This window comes from Zosterops lateralis (genome assembly GCF_965231275.1).
Source record: "Zosterops lateralis genome assembly, chromosome: 2".
Lineage (NCBI taxonomy): Eukaryota > Metazoa > Chordata > Aves > Passeriformes > Zosteropidae > Zosterops > Zosterops lateralis.
The window spans coordinates 10,998,791-11,025,221 of NC_139763.1; the positions used below are offsets into that span (position 1 = coordinate 10,998,791).

At 34.1% G+C, this 26,431-nt stretch overlaps 1 protein-coding gene across 10 annotated transcripts in view; it reads left to right on the top strand.

The window, feature by feature from the left end:
• The window catches only part of DMD (dystrophin), a gene marked incomplete at its 5' end in the record, with an annotated part of 1,168,120 nt that overhangs the window by 613,853 nt on the left and 527,836 nt on the right, over positions 1–26,431 (top strand). For all 10 annotated transcript variants that reach the window (XM_083855614.1, XM_083855615.1, XM_083855618.1 and 7 more), the window contains one exon: positions 10,931–11,081. In XM_083855614.1, the coding sequence (XP_083711740.1) occupies positions 10,931–11,081 (151 nt within the window). The remainder of the gene's footprint in view (positions 1–10,930; positions 11,082–26,431) is intronic.

Sequence of the window (26,431 nt, forward strand, 5' to 3'; positions counted from 1 at the left end):
GCATGTCCTTTCCCACGGCGATTTGGAAGAAATTAGTTGAATGACATGCTGTGTTGATCCCCAGGAGCTGGCAGAGGACTGGGAGCCTTTTTTAAACTACTCTAGGGGTTTTCTTTTTGGAGAAGTCAAGCTGGCTGTCATCTAGTAAATGGAACTGTATAGCCCTCCCCCTTTCAGAAAGGGAAAGTTGTTTAAGCTTAAAGAGCTTTGCTGTCATTACTTTATCCTCCAGGGACTATTGCTTTGTGTTTCCTAGTTACAGGAGGAAGGGGATGAGGTATCTGTGGAGAACCAATTGCAGAAGCATCCATTGCAGTTAGCTTGTTACTCTGGCAAGTAAGGAGGGATTTTCAAGACTTTCTTGCTTTCTTGCTTTGCCGGAGACAAAGCACTGGGAATTTCAAAATCTTTTTGTGAAAGTCTGAGTCAGTACTTTTTCCAACTGGTAGAAAAAGTTTGTGCCCTGGAACTGCAGTTCTGCAAATTCTATGCAAAATGTATTGATAATTTGAAAATATTGGTTATTTGTCCAAGCAGTGTAAGAAACAGAAATTATTCTCTTGTGGCTGTGGTAGGTCATGGGCCGTGACTGGATTGGAGGGTCAGATTTGTCTTCCAGGGAGACACTGCCGTTTCTTTTTGGTTCCTGCCTAAACTGCTATTTCCCTCTAACTTATGTATCTGGCAAGCAGATCTGAAGAGTTGGAGAAAAAAAATGTTGCTAGGCTGGAAATCCCTGGGATGCCAGCCACAAGGTATGGTGGGAAATGTGATTAATAAGGGCAGGGAACTGAACCCTCTTCAGTCCCTGTTGTATATCTGTACTTCATAGTTGCACCTTATTCCTCTTAAGAGCATCTCATTTTTTCCTGTGAAAACTCAATTGTTTATTGTGCTAAATATTAATAGTAATGGAAGACATACTTCCTTCTAACAGAGAGGATCAATATTGAAAGAAAAAAAAAAATTATTCCAACACAAACTTTGCCCTGCCTCTTCTTTTCATATGTGTTGTTCAGTCTTCCTCCAGATTCTTACCTGCTTCAATTTTCTTTTTTGTAAATTTGCAAAACAGTAAATGTTGTCACAGTCCAAACTGTAGCTATTTATTTTGCTTTGAGGAAAAGTGCAAGCCTGCTTGGAAGATTTATTTCCAAATTCCAAACTCCATGATTTTATGAGTAAATTAAACCATCTACATTAAGTTCAACATATGCCTGTGTTCCATAACAATTAAAATTCTTATTTTGAATCCTGGACAGTTTTCCTAGAAAGAGTTCTCAGGGGTTTTCTATGACACAAAAAATTCTGTAGCTCCCAGAGGCTGCAGTTGCAGAAAGAAATAGGCTAAATGTACATAATTCAAAAAAATTTTCTGGACTTAATGTCTCTTAGTGCCTGATTAATGTTTTTGCATGACACAATGCGGTGATAAACACCCTGATACTCTTATTGCTGTAAACAGGTTTATTATGTCATTATGTGCCAATTAACATGACTGTGTGTGCATGTTTAAAAGATGGGCAGCTCCATCATGCTGCCCAACTCTTTATGGTAATAAAGCACCCAAGGCTCTCTTCTGTGATATAATACTGAAAAGATTTATAGCTGTGAATTTTCATATCAAAGTGGGTCTCTCTAAAACATCAAAATATGAGTTACAAAAAATTCACTTTGTGAAATACGCAACATGAATATTCTGCAAAGCTTTGTGCATCACTTCGCTTTGGTTAGTTTATCTACAGAGAAGTAAAATATGCCTTGTTAAATAGCTAGGTGACAGTAGCAGTGACAAAATGTGGACATTTTAATCAAGTCTGTTTTAATATACCTGACAGTTCAATTAACAGGTATTAACTAAAAATATCTCTAATGAGACACTTAATATCTAAAAGTTAATTGTAACTGCTTTGAAATCTCATCTTTTCTCTTCATAATTTTTTGTGCCTAAAGTCTATAGTTCTTTAGGATCATAATTGCACATTGTTCTGCAAGAAAGTAAAAGTTATTGTACTCAAATCAGACGAGAATGGAACTTGTTAATTATATTATTAAACAGAGCTCTAATATCTCAATATAAACTTTAAATGAATGAGCAAACAAACTTATAATATTGTTATGGCTCATTTAAAGACTGCTAATCTAAATACACATATATTCTACTAATTACTTTCTTTGCTGAGAGTGAATAAAGATTGTTAAGCTGAACATGTCGGTTTTAAATTAGGCTTATTTTTAAGTTCCATTTCGGAGCTTTTATTTTGTGAATAATTCTGACTGTCCAGTGAGACTGACATATGGACTATATGAAAGATCAGAGCCTCATAGATATGTGAGCTTCTTGTCTCTGATAAGCAGGCTATGTCTATTCAGCTTCTATTGATTCGTGCTGTATTACTGTATCCCAAAAGACTAGATTCCTGGTTAGCTTCTGTGTTCTAAAACAAAACAAAACAAAACAAAACAAAAAAAAGGTGTTTGAGGTATCAGATAACTGAAGACAGAAACTGCATTAAACTTACCTGTTACAATCTTAATCTGCATAACCTTAGAGCCTGTTTCAATTGTATTCTGTCTTTTTTTTTCCTTCTGATTACTGAAGAATAAGATGTGCAATGAAGACTCTCCACTGCCCAGAAAGATTTATGAAGGTCTTTGCAGTGGTAACTGACCAGTTAACATTGTACAAAGCTGGCCTCTAGCATCATCTCAGCAACAATTTCTTTGAACTTATAGCTTGCTTGCATAATTTGAACTACTTTCACATATATTTTATTCTTTGAGATCAGTGATGAAGAGACAGGATGATGAATTTGGGTCTTTACTAAACCCAGAATCACAGAATATCCTGAGTTCAAAGGGACCCCCAAGGATCATTGAGTCCAACTCCTGGCCTTGCACAAGGCAGTTCTGAATTCACACCCTGTGCCTGAGAGTTGTGCAAACACTCTTTGAACTCTGTCAGGCTGGTGCTGTGACCACTGCCCTGGAGAGCCTGTTCCAGGCACTCTCTGGGGAAAGAACCTTTTCCTGATACCCACCCTAAACCTCCCCTGTATGGACAGCCACAGTTTATGCTTCTGAGAGTAACCTCCAGGACTCACAACTGTTTTCTGGAAGTTATTCCATCCAGTCATTAGAAACTTGCCTAACTGAGTTGGATCACGTGGTAGAATATGACTTCTTCTCTACTGCATGTTAGACTACAGATAATAACCTTCTGATACCAGCCCTTGTAGGCATCTGTACATTGTTTAAATTCTCTGTATCATAATCGTATTCATTAGCCAAAATGTCTTTTGCTATTTATTCATGAAGTAAGAACTTCTAGTTTGATAAATTTTACTTGACAGGTTGAAGGTATTTTGTTATTCACAAGACTAATATATATATAATATTGTAAACTTTTTTTTTGTAAATTAGTGCGTATAATTAGGGTATCTATAAATATGGAGAATATATATTTGTATATATACGTGTTTATATATATATAAAATTCCTCCTAAACGTGACCCTTTTTTTTTTAGATTTTAGGTAATAGTATTTGCCATTGTTATGGTGGCCTTTACCATTCCTTTACCACAAAATGCATTGTCTTTTTCCTGGTTATCCTGAACATGGCAAATACTTTTTTTTCATTGCATTATTCACAGAATCATTATTCACAGAAGTTAAAGTTAAAAAACAAGCTTTCAAATGCCACAACTGTGAAAATGCTTATTAATTCTAGTGATACTGGAAAATATACTTTCTGAGTAGAGTATAGATTTTTGTTTGTTTTTCTATTGTATTAACAGGTGTCAGAATTATTTAAGATGTTTTTGTTAAACACAGAAAAGGTACTGTAAGGTATTTAATGTAAACAGGCTCTTTATGACTTAGAAACATTTTCTGCTTGATAGCAGTATAATGAACACTTTCCTCTATCAATACAGTTTTCTCTGCTTTTCCATTCTTTAAGTCATGTAAGTCATCAACATTTTTGTTTCAGAAGAAACAGAGCTGTTTACTATATGGTACTTTTACAATGAGACCTAGTAACTGTTACTTTGACCTAGGTTTCATGTCTCAAATGAATTTTCCAAATTAAAGGGAAAAGGGGTTATAATGAAATTTTATTGTAAACTTAAACAAACAAACAAAACCCCAACAATCACTTATTAGAAAGTTTTTTAACTGACTGAAAAGCTGTAAAGGATGAAAAATACCTAGTGCCAGTACAGGTATCGGTACTTTAAGAAGATAATGCTAAGTGCTCTGTTATTACTATGATTTTCAGTGAAATGAGCACATTTAATTTTCCAGTATATATGTTTCTTTACACATCTACTACACCTTAAACAGGATAAATAACATCTTTCAGGCTCAGGGAGTCAACAGCCAGCATTAACTGGTATCATCTGTTTTCTGCTATTCTTCCTGCTCTAAAGCCACCATTGCAGGGGGGTTTCAAGACAGGCATGGAAACCTAAAATTGAACAGGTCAATTTTGGAGGATAAAACATACTATTACAGGTTGAACTAAGAATTCTGTCATTGGAAATCATGGGACTTAAGCACTTCATAGTAATTACAGGGGACTGCTGAGGGGACATTCTGTAATATATGCTTTGCACTACACATACTTACGCTCTATGCCACAAATTCACTGAAATAAATTTTTAATTTATGAATTATGATGGTAATTTGAGGAATTTCTGAGAACTGATTTCCCCCAATTGGATATGATTTTCCAGCTCTCTATAAATCTGGGTCTTGCACCTGTCTCTGTGTCCAGGTTGTGGAAAGTGTAATTGAGCCTTGTCACAGATGGGATCTGAACTGCAGCAGAACCTGGGAAGCAGAAAGGGCTGCTGGATTTCACTGGTATTCACTTAGAATTTGTCCATGAGTGTTTTGTTAAGGTGGAGACCAGCTGCTTGCTGTGCTCTGTCTCAAACCAAAGAGTGCTCTGCATTTAGCTCAGATGGAACCCAGGTGGAAGGGGCTCTCTCCAGGAGCCTGTCCAGTGTGCTCCAGCAGTTCATGGACATTTGATCAGTGGGGTGTGGGTGTAGTGGGCAGTCCTGGCAGCCCAACACCCCTTAGTGTAGGACATGTGTCCCCTGTGCTGGTTGTCCCACCTTCCAGCCACCGTCCTGTAGTCGCAGGAACTGGGACAGTGAAAGACAGTACTTGCTCTGATACCCTGGGAAAGCTGACCTGAAACAGACACTGGACAGAGCTAGAGAATAAAGTGGGTATTTATTGAAAGACCTCCATGTGGATACACCTTGGGCAGGACAAGAGCCTGACCAGGGCGACACCCAGAGTGGACTAAGAATGGTCACAAAATGGCTGACTGGTCACAAAATCTTACACTTTTATAAGTTTTGGTCCATTTGCATATTGAGGTTTAATTGTCCAATTACATCTTCAGGTTGTGAGGTCTCATCCTTCTTGTTTTCTCTCTTCAGTCCACTGTTGTTTGTGCTTTTGGGCCTGAAAGTTGTCCTTAGTCCTCAGCAGGAAAAGGATTTGTTTGGTCTACCTGCTCTGTAAAGCTAACAGATAATATAACCCATAATATAAGGCTCAGAGCTACATCCCTAGGCAGCACAGAATCTGAAAATATGAAAGTTAAAGCTTAAGGCATCAGCTCAGTGTGTTGTGTAAACAGCAGCACACAGGCCATTGAGGTTTCCTGCTCTGAGAGCTCCAGAAGGGATGTTTGACAGTGTCAAGACACAGCAAGGTTGGGCAAGGGGCTGCAAGCAGTGACCTCTCCCAAAGTTCCCACAATACCTGAAAGAGGAGAGCACAGCTGGCTCTGGCTGCTGTGGACAGACTTACTGAGTAGCCCAGGTCAAGGTCTGAGTTTAAAAATGGCCCTGAAGCCCTGAGCAGAAACCCCAGCTGAGGTTTCTCACAGATATTTCTCACTAAAGGCTGATGACAGCTCATGCTGCTGTGCCACATCAGAACTGGCCTTAAGCAGGTCAGAGCCCCTGGGGCGGGGACAGGAGGAGAGCACCACCCTGACAGTCAGAATTTAATGTTATTTTTCACTCATGTTTAATTTTATCAGATGGATGGGTAATACCAACATGCTGCAGTATCCTGGAAGGAAGTGCAGTGTGCACTGTCACCTTTGTGAGGATGACGTGTATAATAACCTTCACATGCAGGCAGAAATACTGGTTTGGATTTCCATAAAACTGAGCCACTGTTTGTTCCATGTAAAATTTTTGCTTTGGGGTTTCTTATAATGCTTTTTATGGCTACATTTCAGAAAGTTATGAAATTTGTGGTATTATTACCAATTTCATGGATATTTTTTAATGTAAAATAGAGTTGTAAAATATGCTGCTCTTTCACCTAGGTCCCATTTAATCAAGCATTTCTTTATTTTCTCTAGGGAAAAGTTGTTGCCTACACAATCCAGGTGTTGAGGCAAAGTTCTGTAAAATACATGATTGCATCTCTGTTCTGATGAAGAAAAACTTTGTAGGAAATAAAGAATTGGAATTTTGAATAATAAATAGTTTTAGTTAGTGTAGAAGAAGAATGTATGTTTTATAAATTATATGGAGTGTTTCTATTTAAACTATTGATGCACAGCATCCATTAGAATCCAGTACATTTTCTGTATAATTACTAATTGTAAGTGGTTATTAAGTTTATTGCTCTCTCATGTATAATGAAAGTGGATTTGTATATGCCTAAAACCCAACAATGAGTGTCATGACCTTGCTTTTTCTTAGCCAATTTAGTTGTCATTTTCTTTGATAGAGATGGACACTGAATAGTATGATATCAGTAACTAGGGCAAGAAGAATAATACAATCAATACAATTCAAGATATCAAAATATTTATAATGTAATTGTAATGTAGAATGTTTTTAATTTATGTCATGCTGCAGAACCTACTTTCTGGGAAGAGGAGAGGAATTAAATTTTGAATTGATGGATGTCATTGCTATGGTTGTTTTGGTTGCAGTTCGTTATTTGTTTGGTAGCTTATGGGTGAAAGACAGGCTGCAAAGGTGTGAACAGAATATGTAGCGCTAAATGTTGTCCCAGAGTGGACCCACAGCAAAACCTGAGATCAAGATATAGCAGTGTCTAAAATGGGATAATCACTTTGAGTCCAAATGCAGAGAGGATGTAGAAATTAAATATAAATTAAGAACCCACGTGAATTCTGTGAAGTCAAATGAAAACATCAAAACCTCTGAAAATGGGTTAGCTCTTTCTTTAAACAATTTAATTGTAGAAGTTGCTTGACAAAAACAAGATTTCTTAGTTATCTGTAAGAATGGCCTTAAATAGTGAAGTTAATGCTCTCAAATTCTAATGCATAATTATTTATACTACTTTGATGTTTTGTGTATTTTTACAAGGTGCTAATTGTGCTGAATCAAGCTGACAAAACTGCAAAATTTGTGGGTTAATATTAGCATAATCCTACAATACATTGTTTAGCAGCAGTGTAGAAATAAAGTTTATGGAGTGTTTTCCCAATATGAAGAATAAAACACGTTTCTTTTACAATAACAATTCCCATGACATAAATAATGTCTTTTTAGGAAATCGTATAAATAATAGCATTCTTTTTCTTGTGGGCCAATTGATTGTGAAGTTTTGCTGAACCAGAATCTATCACAAAAGAGGGTTTCATAGTTTATGAAGGAATGTTATCAAAATATCTAGGAATTAATTGAAACACAGATGCAAAATTAAGATTTGGTTTACAACAACAAACCAATAGCCTTTTGTACCCTGCCTTATGTTTGTCTCTTTCCTGTTTTCAAAGGTCTTTCCTTTCACCTTTGCACAGCTTCTTAAAAACACCAGTCTTGTGACACAGAACATCAATTGCAATCCTATTATATAGTTTAGAGTTCCACTGACAATACATCCAAATTGGCATTTGTGAATCTCTGAGCAATATCATGCACAATGCTACCAAAAATACTAAATTTTACTTATAGAAAGTCAGGTCAAAGGTCTCTTCAGAAGAGAGGAAGGAGGGAAGGAAATAACCAACACTTTTATGACTTAATGCAAATTGTGCTGGGCATATACCCCAGCAGTTGTCTTTGGTAGATTTTTTTTTTCTTTCTTACTCTCCAGAGGCAAAATAAATCCATTATGTACTAATATGATAAAATGAAATTGCTCCCACAAGCCATGGCCTAACATGGTCCCTGCTGGACTGTCAGTACATATATGAAAAAATTGGGCCAGTGTGACAGTTGTTTTTTTTTGCTTATCAATCCAAGCATGCTCGAGATAGGGAAATAAAGCTGCTTTATTGTGTCAGAGCTCATGTACAATCCTTATGTGCTTTGTAATGTGTGCAAGTCATACATTCTCATCCAGAACCTCCTGCTTGGCTTCAGGGTGTCTGCATCTTGTCTTTGAGGATGTGCTGAGAAAACCAGAGAGGACACATCAGGAAGGAAATAGTGCCCAGATTTCAGACAGTCACCCACTATCCACTGTTAGTGGCCACCCATAAGCCAGTTTTGGCTTTTGCCTGTCAGGGAAAGGGTTTGAGCAGGTGAAGACATATATGAATGGCTTCACTGGGGTATTTCAGCTCCATGACTTGTCTCTGATGGCAAACAAGGGTGGATCCTTAGGTAAGGGTGTAAAAGGCCTTTAATTTTCCTCTGCTCCAAACTGTGTGCTTGGGGATTCATTCCCGAGGCAGACATTTTCTGAGTTTTCATAGTCCTCAGAATACTGCTCTCTAACACATTTATTCTCCATTCTGCTGTGCCAAGGCTTCAGCAGCTTAACTGTTCTGTGTTGGTAGTTAATTAGGCTTCTCCTTTTGTAGGTTTTGAACTTATCACCTGGTAACAGGACTGTGCATGGTAAAACAAGAAAACAAACAAAGACAAGCCTCTTTGTTTTTAGAGTTTAAAAAGTTATTGGAACTAGTATCATGTGTAAGCAGATGAAATACAGAGAATTCAGCAAGGGAAACTCTCACTCAGGTAGACTCAGGAGAGGTGTCCCATAACTTCCCAGAGCAGGAAGCTGCTTGATGATGTTCAGATGGATCCACACTTGCCACTGCAGCAAAAATTACATTTTCTCTTATCACTGCAACAGCATTTAGGTATTTAATCACTGCAAGAGCCTTGAATTTTAGTCACTTGGCCAGTTGATAAAATCTCTCTGATTTTTAATAATGTTTTATATTGTTTTATACTGAGAGTAAAAAGGCTTTTTTAGACATAAACAATAAGCACTGAAAACTTTTAAGCTTTAAATATGCATATCTTCTTGTTGCAACTTTTTGTTGTTGCTTTGTAGAAAGTTATTTCCCAGAGCAAAAGAGAGAGGAAGAATGTAGAGCGATGGGAGATTCAGTTTGCAATTTATGGAATGCAAATTCAATGATACTAATATCAACCCCTACTGAATTTTTTACGTTTAAGCTTCTGATAAACTTCACATGCTGAGAAGAGTAAATTTGCTTTGTGAGGAACAGGAAGAAAGATGTTTTAATGTTCCAAAATGGGAGATGATTCTGTGATTCTGGACCAGAAGAAAGGGAATTTTAATTTTATTTTCTATGTGATTTTTTAAGTAAAATTAATTTTTATTTGTAACTCTGAGTAAGGTAGAGTTAGAGTTAGAATTTAGAGAAAAACAAAACCAAAACAAAACCCCAAAATGAAGCAAAAAAACCCAAACCAAAACAAAACCAAAAAACCAAACCAAATCAAACCAAAAAAAACCCAAAACAAACAACCACCCCCCAAAAAAAACCCAAACCCCTCCCAAAAAAAACAAACAAAAAAACCCGTTATAATGTGGCTTTCAAATATGGTTTGTATGATAACTATTATAAATTATCACAGTTCTTTTAATAAATAAGTTAGATGAGTGACTACGACATTTAATCAGGTCAATAGTCTGCTTGTATTTTCTTCTAAAAAATGAAAAATCATCAGTAAAATGGAAAAGATTATCTGTATTCCCTCATAGTAATGGCATTTTGTTTGGTGAATTAAACTCCTTAACATTCAAATAATTGTATAGTTTGCTCATACAGAACCAGATTATCTCCTAGAGAAATAATTGAGCATCTTTGTTTTTATCCTTTAAGTACACCCTAAAATCTATTATAATCCTGTAAAGGAGGATTATTAAACTAAACAACAGTAGCACATTTAATGATGATCTTCCAACAAATCATTCTGGCTAATCTCTGATTAGTGATTACCACACCAATCTAACACACAAGATAACTGAATTTCTTAAAATGTAGGCTATGTGTAACTCTCCCCTTTTTAATCTGTTTTATAATCTCTCTTCATTTCATTTCTTTAGCATTTGGCAGTGGCCAAGTCAAACAGTTCTTGAAGCAGAAGATCAGTCAGTCACTGTAGACAAAAACAGGTCAGATCTTCCCAAAGTGCTGGAAGTACTTATCTGGTCTTTTTGTAGTGAACTGTAGACTTGTAGACATAGTAGTAATATTTTTTATCCTTGTTTATTGTTCAAAACTCTGTTTTTTTAATATTTTAGGTTTTTTCAATCATCCTTTTATTTCGGGACTTTTTTTCTTTTTGCATAGTTATCATTAAGAATACTTAATGTGAAACATAGGAAAAAGTTTTTGTTAAAGAGTCCCTTTGCACAGTGCAAGTAGAAATTCACCTGAAGACCATTGCATTTTCTTGAAAAGCATTTTAAAATTGATAAAACACTAATTTGTGGTTCATTTGCTTAGTGATAATTTCACTTCAGAGGTACTGCCATATTGCCATTTGACATAACTGTTATAATGCTAACATATTATACCATCAATATTATACTGATTTTAACCTGAGACATCCAACATTTTTCTCTTTTTTTTTTTTTTTTTTCTGCAGTCAGTAAATAAAGTATAAATAGATTGTTATTTCATTTCCTTTTATACTTGCAGACGGTTTGACAAATCTTTGGAAAAGTGGCAGATTTTTCATTCTGACATGAAGAGATTTAATCATTGGCTAAGTGAAACTGAAGAGAAGCTGTCAAGAGCACAGATAGAGGCTGGAGACGTGGGGCTGGTGAAAACCAAGCAATTTATCCAGGTATGATTTGATTAGCCTATATCCTGTTTTTCTGTAGGGTTTCAGAAGAATTCAGGTCTGGGTAATTGTATAATTTTGCAGTTCATTTAAAGAGGATTTCTAGTCTTCAGTGGACAGTGACAATTTTGTTCAGTTGTGCGTGTTGTTCTGTTTAACTAAGAATTTTCACTAGCTTGTTATAAGATACATTTTTAAACAAAATAAGACATGGGACGACACGGTATATTGTGGTACTTTCATAGTTACATATTTCTTTGGTCTTTAATTAAAGTGCTGGTAAATTTCTATTTGGTATTTATGACCAGCAGGAGTTAAAGACTTACTTCTAAATTCTTGTGGAAGAAAAGTGATTAGCCACTGAGCTGTACAAGAGATATTCTGTGAACGATGTTTTGCAAGTATTGCTCATTTTGCCTGTTTCATGTTTTAATCAAAAGACCTGGAGGATGCTTTTATTTGTGAAATTCAGTGTGACAGACTAGCCACTTAGTTGCTATGTGTCCAGTTCCAATTTGTATGCTTTTCATCTTGCAAGCTCTTTGAGCATCATAAGGAAAATAATAACTCTAGTTTCTTGGTAGTTTATTTCATTTCCCTCTTATGTGATTCAAATGGTAATGGGTATGAAGAATTAATTCCAAACTGATGTTTTGGAAGTAAATTGTTTCGGCTGAATAACTTGACCAAACTCTGGATTCATGTTATCAATTACTACTTGAGCATAAGAAAAAAGTGCTGTTAAAGTAATTGGCACTCGTACATTTGAATTGCTGGATTCAATTACTTGATTTCAGGTTGAAAGAAGTTAGGTCTGTCTAACATTAAAGCCAGAGGTTTTTTTTAATTGCAACACTAACCTACTGCTTGGCCTACAGTTAAAAAAAATAAATCATGTCATTTGAATTTTAATATTTCAAGTCAATATTTTAAAGATTTACATTGTTATTTCTTAACCGTAAAACTGCTGAACTGAAAAGGAAAAAAAAATGTGTGGTGCAAGTATAAAAAAAAGATACAACTGTTAAGTAACCCACTAATCTGAAGCAGCTAAAATAGCAATTAATTTTTTTTCTTCACATTACTTTAAATGCTTTGAATACTGAAGAAAGGTGTCTAAGATCTGATTTACAAAATAGAATGTCATGAAAGAATTAAAGATGCTTTTTACTGCATATGTAAAAGGTACTAGAGCTTATGTGTACGTTTTCTGAAACTTCAACTCCCTTTCTCTGTCTCACCATTTGAAATACATATATATTATTAAAGTAAGATGTGTATCTGGGTAGACACAAAGGTGTTACAGACTTAACCCATTCTTCTTTGCTTTGCCTGTGCACCATCACCTTTCTTGCCACTATTCTTGGATCCTTGAGCAGCTTCAAATGAGGTTTACAAAAAAAAAAAAAAAAAAAAAAAAAAAAAAGTTTGTCTCTATTTTTCCTAACCCCTTAACCCCTTGCTAAATCAGTGTTTTCCCTTGGAGGAGATTGATTTTTGAGAGTGCCCAGATGAAGGTAAGATGTATTATAGATATTACAAATGCACTGGGTGTGTAGTACCTTTCAAAGTCTCAGAAGATTAGAAGCATTATTTTCTTATCAACATTAAGAAAGAGATTCGTCCTAAACTGAACATCACACTGAAAGACCCTGAGATAGCATCTTGTTCTGCAGAAAATTATATTTCTGTCTAAAAGACTGCTTCTGTTTTACATTTCCTTTTGACTTAGCCTCCTTCCTATTTGTTATCAATTTATTATTTTCTTAAGCAACATATGAGAACATTTTGAATATATGTTTGCAGAGTGTTCTTTTCTTTTTGCCATCCATCAAGCTTTTTCTTTCTTCCCTTCTCTCTTGTTAGAAATCCTCTGAACTCACAAATTTGTCACTTACAAATTTTGTTTAGTTCAGTACAACAGACAAAAGTACCTTTCTAATGAAAATTCAAGTGATGCAAAAATATATCAACTAACCTCAAGAATGCAGATCCAATGTTAGTTAACATTTATTTGTGACAGAATGCTAAGTCTGAAGTTGCACTGTTTCCATTCTTTTCATTGCTTCTTTATTTTGCTGGGTCTTGTTTCAAAAATGTTAGGCTTCTGTGAAGCTGACTGAAGAGATCATTAGAATTTCCATTAGGGAAACAGTTAAAACAGCTGAGCGTTCTGATTTACTAGAGTAGCAACTTGTTTTATTAATGAGATCATGCTGCTTAGTGAACCATATTCAGAATTAACAGGATTTGTTTGAAAATGCTATACAAGCAAGTGAATAGTCTGGTGCTCAAGAAGGAACTAGAAAAAGAAAAATATACAAAACCTTCAGATGTGTAATACTATTTCTGAGTAGGACTACTTTGGAAAAGTAAAAATTAATATGTTCATTAATATTCAATAAATACATAGAGTCAAAAGCTTATATAAAATGAAATAGTCAACAGTATGATTAGATGATTATGTTAATAGAGGTTAAGATGTAATTACATTTTTCAGGTGTATTTGGGGAGGACAGGTGTGTTCCTCTGCTGCATAATGGCATGGTATTAAACAACATTATGCTTTATAAATAATATGAATGAAATCTAAGAATAGTTTCACTTCAGGTCATGAACTCTTAACTATTCTTATTGTGAATTTTTTCACTAAACTTTCTGAGATCAGAACTTATGGTGCTGAGAAGAAATACCACATTTCAGTTTTTAAGAAATTGTAATTGACATATATTATGATTAGGAGACCCAAGATTAAAAAGGGTGTTTCATGGATAGAACATACTGTAATCCCTTTGAAATGTACCGAGCACTGTCTTTAAAGTAATAAAGGATTTTTTTTTTTTCTTTCATTATTGTGACAGAGAGGTTCTTCTGTCTCTTTACTCCTTAATGCTTGGTGACTGTAACTTCTTCAGCTACCTGTATTTGCACTTAGTTTATTTATTTTGGTGCCAGGACTGAGCTGTAGTTCAGTTTTATCTGCTCCTCGATGTTTATCTCCTTCTGTTCTTACAGGCTGCAGTCATTTTCCGTATCAGGCTGTGTTCAGTACACTAAAGCCACAGTTTTCTAATCTGCTTTCACATGGTAGCCAGACAACTTGTCTCTTATTTCCTGTGCCTTTTTCTCTTTCTGGAACATGAGTTCTCAAAATAGCACACTATTACCTAAACTGAAGTACCATCTGTATCACCAGCAAGGTAGCTCAGGTGCTGTGGTTAGTGGTTGAATCTTACCAAGGATGAATGCTAGAAGAGAATTTTCAGTCATCTGTCTAAACTTTATTTCATTTTCTTCTCTCGTGATCTGCCTTGCAGCCCTGATCTACATTACATCCCATGTGAGGGGGAAAAAAATAAAACAAACCAGCAAGAACAACATGTTATACTGGAAATTAATGCTAGGTTAATATACTGCAAATAAGCAAGCAAGGATTACAGTTGGGGTTTAAGGGGGATTGTTGTGTCACATGTACATGAAAAAAAGCTGCAAAGGAGGAATTCTACAGCGGTTTCAGAACTGGGCTGTGAAGTTACACACCTGAATCATTGCTTGGGAATTTAAGAATATTATTTTTATTTTAAAAATATAGACAATTCTGAATATTTCTTTTTTGCATTGGTTTTCAGAATTGCTTAATGGTCCATATTGAGTGTTCAGTTGTGGGTTGCAATTTTAGCTTCATTTTATTATTTTAAGGAGTGCAGTTTCAATAGGAAAATCATGAAGTTCTGGGTCTGAATTTTGAAGAAATTCCATTGTATTCATGATATTCATTTATTGTGACTGGTCAGTGATGAGTACTTTATTTTTCATAATTTCATTGATTCAAAATATTCCTATTATATCATTATTAATTTCTCAAGTTTTTTTTTGTTTTGTTTTTTTTTTTTTTTTTTTTAGTTACTAGCATAAATACCAAGGTTTATTTTTCAAGGTCTCAGAGGATCTTAAATACTGTATGATGAGCCTCATTATTTATACTCAGCCTTCTGAGGATACCCTAGATGTAGAAATTGCACCGTAAATTGCAGATCTCCAACTGTTCATACATTGAATGTCCAGCATTTACATTTTAGAGCACTTATCCCTGCCTGCAAAAGGCTTGTGAATGACTCATGCCTTCTCTAGACCTCCTTTCTGCTGCACCATGCTGTCAGGAACATCATATTCTTGCCTTGTAGATGTTTAAAGTAAGAAGATATCAAGAATCCAGCCTTCAGTGCTGAAAGTCATGGTCATGCTAATAATTTCTCTCTTTTATATCTAAATTGGATTATATGGATGTTGATGATTTAATAACCACCAAATTTAGACAGTTCTTTCTGGAATAGAGCACAAATGCAATCAGAGTAGAGAGGAGAAAAAAAGTGTTTCAGTGCTCAAGGCCACGTATTTTCTACCATGACAGCACAGTGGTAAGTGGGTGGATAGTTTGCTCTGTTTTCCCCCAAATATAAATACTGTAAAAATACTTATATATATATAATTATTTTGGCTTTCATATGTTAGATTTTGTATTTTTACATTTATTTCCTGCTTTACGGAGTGATAAATGTTATTCCAATAATTTCTGATTCTCCCTATTCCAGTTTGGATTCAAATGGTTCAGTTGTGTTCCACCTGCTTCAGTTTTGACTTGTGTTTTATGGTGATGGGCAATATTGTCAGAAAACTTGTAGAACTTTAGCAAAATACTCAAAATATTCTGGTCAAAGAGATTTCTATTGTTGCTTAGTGATTGTGTAAGAGACAGAAAATATAGAATTTGGAATAGGTGAGAAACCAATTTAGCATTGTTTTAGAAGAATATTTAATTAGAAAAATCAAGGTACATACTAAAATGTCCTTCATATTTCAAGGACATGTCTGGAAGGGTATATTTCTATCAGGAATGTATTATTGCCTAATATTTTATAAATATAAAGAAGTGCTCTATCCCTTACTATTATGTCAAAAAGAGATTCTATCGTTTTTATTTATTTTATTTTATTTTATTTTATTTTATTTTATTTTATTTATTTTTAATGTTCTCCACACAATTTTGCACAGTAAAAATTAGTATTTTGAATAAATATCCTGAACTAGGCACTAATATGGTGTAAACAGCATACATGACTATTGTCAGTTCTTATATTCAGAGATTGCTGTTTTTCTTTCTCCTGAGTATCTCCCTCTTATCAAACACCTCTGAGTGCAGAATGCTTCTGCCCCTAAGAAAAAAAAGTCCCAGAGACATCCCAGGGATTTCAGTCTTGTGTCCAGTTTCTAAGGTCTCAGTAGGAATGTTTCAAGTGATACACGTGAGCTCTGCATGTGACACTTGGGCCCTAAGTGAGCAAAACCCTTCTTTTTCTGGTCTGAGCACATCTCAAAAATAACTTTATGGGCCTTTCTTGACTGAAGTTCTATCAGCAATGGAAAGGCTTCATTTTCACTTAATTCCTAGTAAAATAGTTCCTGCTTCTTCCTTACACTAAGAAAAAATTAAATAATACTTTGTTCTTTACAAGTTAATTTCTGTATATATATAAACCCTTACCTTTTCTTTTACTGTTGAAAGACTCCTTACCTTTGTTACTGCTACTAACGGAAGTGATGAAATACCAAAATGGTTTATTCCAAATTTGTAGTAAAAATATTTTCTCATTATTTCAAGCTGCAAGAAGTATTTCTTTGCAAATAAATCTGTTATTTTATTCTTCTTTACTGCACACAATGCCTAATTTACAGTATCCTATTAAAAGTTTCTTATTAATTTACTGTCACTGGTAGTAGGACATTAAAATGTCTGAAGGCTATGGGAAATAATAAATTTTAAAGTTGCTTATGTTATTTTGCCTACTCTTGCACGATTAGGTGACAATTCGTGGCTTATATTTCAGTTTTATTGTAAATCATGGCATTTTTTATTCTGAAAATTGAATTAAATCTTGTTAGTTATTAATTAGGATACATTTTTCAAACATTTCATTATGAAAATTTTTGAAATAGCTACTAGCACACAGATGTAGAGTGGCATAATTTTTATACATGAGTAGAATGAATAAATGTGGGGGTTTTTCCTCTATCTTGGACAAAACAATGTTCTTGGACTGGCTCAGTCTTGGTGCTACCTGATTATAACTGTGTCACTGTTTGGAGGAATTTATCCTCACCAGTTCAAGCGAGTGCTAGCACGTGGGGATCTGGGAAAGAGATGGAGGTCTGTACCTATTTCACAAGCTTTTTTTTTTTTTTTTTTTTTTTTTTTTTTTTTGTCTCTATATAAAAAATAAAGGAACTGGAAGATTCAATTTTTTTTAAATATTAATGAATTTATCTTGGTGTCAGGGCTAACCTGGACATCACACTTTTGTCATGCTATAAATAGAGTAGTTCATCTGACTATGTCTTGGAAGTTTTGGGAAGTGAGTGACTAAGTGAATGACGACTTTGAAGGTGGGTGATATTTTGGCTCACAAAAAATTTATCTGGTTTGCTTCCATAAGTCTTCCAAAAGTACATCTTATATTGCATCAGAGATGACTGTGACATATGATTAAATCTGTGGGTATTGATGCATAAATGTGAAGATACGATAATTTATGAGGCTTGAACCCTGTCACTTCATGACTGGTCAGCCTGGGTGTCTCTAGGCCTGGCCATTAAAATGTTTACATAAAACAATCAGGGATGGGTAAGACTCTTGGGAAATAACTTTCTGTACATATTCATTCTATAAATTAGTACAACTAGGTCTTGATGGGACACTTTTCATGGATAGTTTTAATAATCTTATATAGAACCTTTCATCCCAACAGATTTTGCAAACTCTATCCATCACATACAGATTTTCATTGCCCTTAAGTAAAGCCCTGTAGTAATCAGGCTGGACAAGACAGTGGGTTAATGTTATTTTGTTTCAAAAAGTGAACTATTTTAAAAGAACCACTCTGCATTATGAAAATCTGTGTTACGAAAACCCTAGAGTTTATGCAGATCAGGAAACAGAGGATCAGCATCTCCCTTACACTGTCAAAAAGATTACAAAAATTCAGAGAGCTCAATCATATGAAATTTAAAAATCCAGAAAACTGGAGTAATTGTTTTCCAAAAAGTACTTTCTTTAAAACTATTTGACATGTTATGTTAAAGACTTATCAAATACTTCATTTCCAATGCTTACTTGTAAGAAAATCTTTTAGAGAGAGGCTATTTCTTTCTTTTATGCTATTTAAAGCTCCTGGAAGAAATTTTTTCTCACATTGTTGCTCACATCAGGTTGTGTATGCAATTAATTTTCCTTCTAAAATTAAAAACTGAAAAAAAAAAAGTGATATTATGCTAGTGAAGATTATGGCAGAAGTTCAGGACAACATTAGATATTTATGAGAGATATTTTTTGATCTCAGTCTTTTTTTCTTTTCTATTATACTTCAGCATACAGCAAATATTGTATTCCTCAGTCTTCTAAAAATAAACACAATACAGATATGCTGTAGCTTCTAATTCAAAACCTAGGCTTTTGATGGGTGAAAAAAAAAAACAAAAAAAAAAAACAAACTGTATCAACTACACAATTTTTAAGATATGTTTGCCTTTTCACAATGGAATTAAGACCACTGTAGAAAAAAACCCAAAACTTTTATTTTATGGGTCTAACTATTTTGCATTTGCTGAATATCTTCTTGATTCAAGCCATTGTTCTATTTTAATTCTAGTTAAAAGGAGAAATAAATATGTTCTTTTGCCCCACATGTTTACAAGGTTTAATTTTCATTGAATAATTGATGGATATGTAATATATAGTGGAGTGTGGCAAATTCCAGTTTATGAATTGATTGGAATAAGAACATAATGGACTGTTGTATTCATCCTCTGACTATATTAAATTTTAGATGTACATATCTCAGAATGTTGCTGATTTCAAAACAGCTTCTTGAGTTTTGTTTTGGTTTGTTATTTTAATAAAGACAGAAAACCCTTGGCATACATAAGGTACACACCTGTCAAAAATGCTAGAAGGGAAAGAAGAAATGAAAGAGAACATATTCTGAACAGCTTTTTCAATATACAGTGACTATATTGGCATGGGAAATATTTCTCAGATTCACAATATTATGTGTCTCACCACATCCCCCCAAAAGGTGACAGTCAAAATGAATTATTTGTCATTTCTGTGGAAGTGTAGTATAAAAGAAGATTTATAAAGATGAACTCAAACTGGGCAAGGTCCTGCTACTGGGTTGGTGTTAGAAGTTAAATTAAAATTTTCAGGAAACAATTTTGGTATGTAAAAAAATAATATTTCTGAGTTTCAGAGTCCTAAGATGAGCAGAGAGTTCTGTGAATGTTAATTTTCCATTAGTGTGGTGGAAATGGGAACTATTATTCACCTGTGTTATATAAGACAGTTCATAAAAGTTTTATTCGACTGAAACCTAGAAATAGGTGCCAATTATTTTATATAAATTAGGTGATCAGCTTTATTTATTTATTTTACATCATTTGATAATGTTCTATTGCCTTCCATAGCAGCAGAAGGTGGTTCTCTTCTCACTCTTGGTGGGAAGAACATATTAATGACAACTACTGCTTTTTTTTTTTTTTTTTTTTTTTTTTTTCCTCCTATATTATCTGGCTATTTATCTCTCATTAAGCTCATCCTGTGTTCCATGATTGAGTCACTACAGTTGTATTAAATTCTTCCTTGCACATGACATTCTTCCTTTAACAGTTGTTTTGAACAGCTGAATTGGAAAAGATCTGTTCTGTACACTGTAAGTAAATAATTTAGTTTAATGGGATGACTTGCTAAGAGGTGTTTATATGATGGTTCTAATACTGTTATTTTAGAAAATTGATTCCTTTAAGAAAAAAAAAAAGTTATGAATGTATTTAAGACTTTTGCTTGTGCCTTCAATGGCAAAAAAACCCCAAAACAATAATAACAACAAAGAACCCAAAATAAACCCAACCAGAAAACCTTGCAAAACAATCTGATTTTGTTTAAACTTTCCAAAGAGTGAGATTCTTTCTAAATTCACCTAAACTATTTGAGAGCTTTTTGTCAAGAAATGTAACAGAATTCTTTGCACAAATTAACATCTGCTCTGAGTGAATGAGCATTTGGTAGATGTTGTTTGAGAGTAAAGTAGATCTCAGGAACTGCTCCAATAAGACAAAGTACTGTAGTGTTTTCTATTAGACTATAAAAGCTTCAAGGCAAGGACTGTTTGGTTGTTATTGCACAGTCTGCTGATGTGGGGCCTTAGTTTTAGCTGGGTTTTCTCTCAAGATCTCAAAGCCAAACTTTGCATTTGCGATCAATAGAGAACAGAGGTCAGGAATAGACTGAAAATGCTTACTGTGATTAGCTTAAATGGTTTTGCAATTTAAACTGTATATTTCAGTTTGAGGGGGCACTCTAACATATTTGAACCCATAGGTTGTGTTATACTTATGTACCATTTTGATTTTTGGAAGGCACACCAATATCATTAATGATGAGCAGGATTTTTCTTTTGAGCCTTTTGTTAGTACTTATGTTAATTCTGAGTGTTACAGGATTTAGAGACCCAGAGGAACTCATGCTCCTGGGAACATCCTTGTGATACTGCCTCAAATAAGGCCTCTTCTGGTATTTTCTGTATTTACTATCATTATTCTACTTCATTACCTCTTTTTTTAGTTTTAATACCTTCAGCAGTGTTTTCTGTTACAGAAGGCTGATGATTCTGCAATCTTGCCATAAGCAAGGCAAAACAGAAAGTCAGTGAAATTAGCCTGATAAACTTATTATCTTTGTGTTTGTTTATTTGTTTTAGAAGGGAAAGAAATGTAATGACCCCAACAGTACATGTTTTTGTTTTAAAAGTGCTAATAGAAAAGCCATCTAACAATTAATTGTGGTGATTTGATTTTTTTTTCTGCAATACATCATGCTTTTGGAAAATAGGAAATTTAACTGTTTGAAAATCCTAAATTATTAACCAGCAAATATCAAATAGAGGGAATGACCTAATTACAATTAAATTAGGCAATGACCTAATTACAGATTCACGATAATAATATTCATACCAAAATCAATTCACATGCCTGCACATCAAGAGAGGTGTACAACTATATCTATATGTATAAAGGTAATTCTCCTCAATTTCAGTGAAATACTCAGGTCAAATCCCTTAACACTTCTGAACAGGCATGGGTTGCACATCCAGGAGTAGAGGTGCATGAGGAGGTGCCAGCCTAGGCCTCATCATCAGGGATGGTTTTCTGAGTGTTGCAGATGTGAGGGTTCTGGAGCTCCAAGAGGCCTCTCACTCAAAGGTGCTGCAGCCCACAAGGAGATCTCAAAGGGACTCACTCAAGACTGCTGTTCACAGGGGCATGAGATGATTTGCTTTAGTTATGGATGCTGACAGCCTGGTCAAAGAGAAATTTTTAGGCATCAGGCAGCATCAGAACCTGTGGTAAAACAAGTCACACAGACTTTCCCAGGCATTGCTCTGGAGGAGCTGGGAGAAGACATTCCAAACAATTTCTAGGCTTTGCACCTGCTTCTTTGCCAGCTTGTTTACTTGCAAAGATGTTTATGAAAAGGTGTTGGTTTCAATGACCAATCATGTCCAATTGTATGGGAACAGTGTATAAAAAAGATTTACTTTCTAATAAACATTGTTATATGTCCTCCAAGAAAATTGGAGTCATATCGTTATTTCAGCCATCCCAGATACAATAATAATATTTAGTCATCTGCAAAATTTTCTTCCTCAGATCAGTTATTACTGGAATTTCCAAAACATTTGGAAATTTCTTCTACAAATCCAGTGAAAGTGGTACCATTCCATGTGGGCTGATTGAGGTAGGAAATATTTCAAGGCTGTCAGGGCAGGACTGATGGTTCCCACAGTATATTATATACATATATGTACACATATATACAAATATATACATCACCACAGTATATTTTTTGTTTCTCTAGAATATCTGAAGTCTAGTACACAGTTCTATGGCATATTATGTTTAATGTTAAAAATTACATTTTAATGATAAATGTTTCTTATTACACTGAAAGGTAATGGGTTTTCATGGATATTTGTGCTTCATTTATATTTGAAATGCTGATGATGCTACATCTTGGTCACTGTGTTTTTCTGTTATAGAATTCCAATCCATTTTTAAATCATAAAGCTAAAATAGCAATTAAGGTTACCACGTTGGATTTTCTTGGTTGGTTGGTTGGTTGGTTTTGGTTTTTTTTAGTTTGTTTTGGTTTGTTTGTTTGTTTGTTTGTTTTTGTTTTGGGTATCTTGATTTTTGCCATTTTTGTTTGTTTGTTTTTGTTTTGTTGTTTTGTTTTCTTTGTTTTTCAAATATTCATAGACCCTTTAATTACATTTACTAAGAAATTAACACATTTTTAAATACTATTTAGTGTATGGCTAAACTTAACAATTTTGCAGATGATTTGACATTCTTGATTTTGTCCATCCTTTACAAAATCTTGTATTGTAGTTACAGAATTTAGGTAACATCTATTTGAGAAAAACACAGAGGAATCATAAATGTCCTATTTCTTTATATGCCTTCAAAGAATTTTACTATCTCCTTTGTCTGTGTCACAATGAAAACTCCAGGCATAGCTGATTCTTTACCACTTTCTTCTGTCCACAATTCTCTTGATTCCACTTCTTTTTCAGAATCGTTGTAGGGTGTTTTTTGATGATGTATTTTTTATTCATTATAGGAGTGCTCAAGACTTTGAGCAGGGTTTGCAATCTTTATTCTTAGAGGTACACTGTACTTTCAGTTCTACTGATGCGTGTGCTGCTTCATTTTTTCTTTGCTTACTAACAGATCTATAAATCTCTATCACTAGAGACTGTTTCTTAGTCTTCAAATTCTTTAAGAATGCAGGCCGGATTTACTTTTTTTCCCCTAAATACAACTTAAAATCAGATTGCTTAGAGATTTTGACTTCTGTTGGGCTCCAGCAGATTTCCCGAAATCCTTGGAGACCAGTCAACATGAAAGCAATGTTCAGTTTAAAAAAAAACAAACAAAGCAAAACAAATCCCTGTCAATTTAAGTTTCAAGAAACAAAGAACATTAAGAATTTTAAATTCACAAAATTATTTTGATACTGAGCCATCAGTCTGGACTGGAATGGGATTGTAAGCATGATGCAGCAATAAGGAACAAGCAGGAACATTACTGTACCCTCATTTCCCCAGATAAGTTATTTCAAAGAGCAAATATTTTCCCTTTATTTCATTCATATAATTAATCTAGTTATAATACTTAATGCTTTGACTAGATTTATGTTTGATTCTTTTCTAATTGATTTATTTCTGGTGAGGTCTCAACAGACTTTATGCATTTTAAAGACATGATGTTTTCAAACACAGCCCTTGGGGTAACCTAAGTGCATTTTCAGAACACAGTCTTTAAATACAACTTTTGTTCTTAATCCAATCTTCCTAATTAGGAAAAATTACATACATCTTGTATTTTGACAGGGAGACATTAAGAATTACAATATATTTTGTCCTGCCTATATGGCTGGATTATTTGCAGTAATACTGGAGTGATTGAGGGAAGGAATAACACATTTAGAAATAAAAATCACTTTAAGGAAATGTAATCATCTCATGACCCTATGGCTAATTTTCAAATCTTTAAGAGCATCCTAGTCTACTTGACTCTTATACTGGTATCTGAAAAACACATGCACTTTCTGGCAGTAGAAATTATTATTTTGAGCACATGGCAGCAGTAGAAAAGAAAAAGATAAACTTAGTAAAGTTAGTGTGATTGTATAAACTGAGTTTCTACAATTAACGGAAATTATTCTGCAATTAATAGAAAGATAGCAAGTGAAACTATGTTTAGTATAATTTAAAAAAAATTTGAACTATGTTATAATACAAATGAGATATGCACCTTTTTCTGAAGTTCATTTATGACTAGAATATTTGTTAAAGGCATGTATGCAAATATTCCATATTTCTTACTTATGTGTTAAAATTGTTCACATTCCTCCAAAAACAGAATAACACCATGTAAACATGAAATAATATAGAGAGAAGCTTAGAATAAAACTTTAAATTCCCTTTCTAAAAGCTCAGAATATGGTAAAATTTTTTGCCATGTCTTTGAAGTGTCTTTATGACTAATAAGTGATGCAGAAAATAAAGCATCAGTTAAAATGTAATATAATAGGAATTTTCTGTTTTCCTGTGGAAGTTTTTTGAAGTTGCATTTGAAATCAGAATGAACTTTATGGAAAAACTTACAGCACCCCATCTTATTATGCATTGTAGACCTGACAGAATTGTTCACAATCACTAAAATGTAGACCATTTTTCCATTTGGTCTTGTCAGTATTTTCTGTAGTAGCGAAAGAGAGCTATTCAAAATTATTTGGAATTTTTGAATCCTAATTAAGCTAGTTTATTACATTTTAAGGTACACTGTCTTTTGCTTCATAATTATGTCAGTAGTACTTCAAGTGGGATGCAATTACTTTTAAAGTTAATATCAGCAGCTATTATATAATATTGATTTAAGATCTGTTGAACATCCTTGACCTCATAGACAGTTTATCATGAGGATAAATTAATTGTGTTAGCTGTGCTTGATCTCATGAAGACAGTACAAATTTAGAAACTATATAAACAGGGCTAGGTAATTTTTTAAGCATTACTGGACTGTCATAGAAGAAAGCTTTATCATAATTAGGCACATTAAGCAAGTGATGAAATAATATAACAGTAGACCAAGTAATTTTTTCCCTATTCTGCCAACAAATTGCTAAAAAATTCTAAAAAAACACCTTCCCTGATTTTAAAGCATTAAAATATAAGTTTAGAGTGTAAGTATGAAATCTGAAATTTTGACTATCCTCACATTATGATTTTTACTTTTCTGTAGTTAACTCAATTCCTCTTGAGTCTGTCATTGTTCCACTACTGCCTGGATTTCTGGGTTTTACTAGCACAGTTACTGTATAGTTTTTATGATATTTGGATTTAAGTATCTGTGTTTTTAGGATCTTTTTAAGATCTGTAAAATTTTTCTATCCTTTTATTTTCTGAGTTCTGTAAGTTTTCTTAGATATTTAAGTACTTTCTATAGGAAAGAACCTAAAGAGAGTATAAGAAGTAGCAAACCAAAAAAGTCAAAGTATTAGAAATTGAAATTCAAGTCCCTTGCTTGTCATTGGTCTGTGTAATACAGGTTTCACATTTTTTGGAACAAAGAAAAGCCAAGGCAGGTGACCCTTACATTCTAATAAATTCAATCTTTCACAGCTTTCATTATAGCAGTGAGAAATTCAGATCTCAGGTGTCTGACATGAGGACATGTTCCAGTGATTTCCACACATATATCTGAATATATAAATCTAATATATCCATTTCTGAAGAATGACGGCTCAGGACAAGCACCAATTAGAGTTTAGCTAGGAGTAAGTAACATGCATATTTCTGCAGAAAATACTGTATTTGGATGAATATGAGGTTGTAACACAGCTCTAGAGTATTCCTTTTCTGCATGGAATTATTTCCAAAGCACTTCTTCAGCTATAACCATGATTTAAGCTAACATTATTCCCATTATATTGTCATTATCATTAAAGTCATTCAGAACTATGACCAGTATCAGTCAGAATGCCCTTCTGTCAGAAAAGGGAAACTGTTCCTCTCCATTCCTTATTTCCAGCCCTCCAATGCTGGCAGTCCTAGTGTGAGTCAGAAATCAGCTGCCATATTCTGTTAAGTATATAAAAATTGTCCAATTTTAATAATCAAAAGAAAAAACATACAGGAAAATCTATAAATCTGTAGTATTTTCTCCTGTCTTATTGATACGTTGTCTATAGTCAACAGAAGTCTTAAGTATAATCTAGCTCCAGAATTTTTTATTCAAGTCTTACCAAAAGGTCAAAAAACCACACAGAAAGCTTAGACATTCTGTACTGTGTTTTATACCATGTCATTTTTTTTTTCCATTGGCAAAATCTCAATGGCCTCTCTGATAAATGGAGTGACATTGTGAGTGGTATTTTGTCAGATTTTTTGACTCTTATTCTGTTTGAACAAAATCAATGATAAAGAATTCAGTTTCTAGTGGCTTCACTCCTTTCTCTTGCAATTAAGTGACTTTACCAGTGCAGATCTGAAGCTGAAGCCACTGATGGAAAAGTATGACCAGATGGGGATTTATTTTACACTTTTATGTCCAAAGATGACTGTGCAGAATCAAATTATTCCTAGTTTTGTAAGGGTATTTCCTAACATTCTTAGGACACAGAAAAAAATATTTAATATTATCTATGGTTTTTGAAAAACCGATTTGAAAACCCTGCA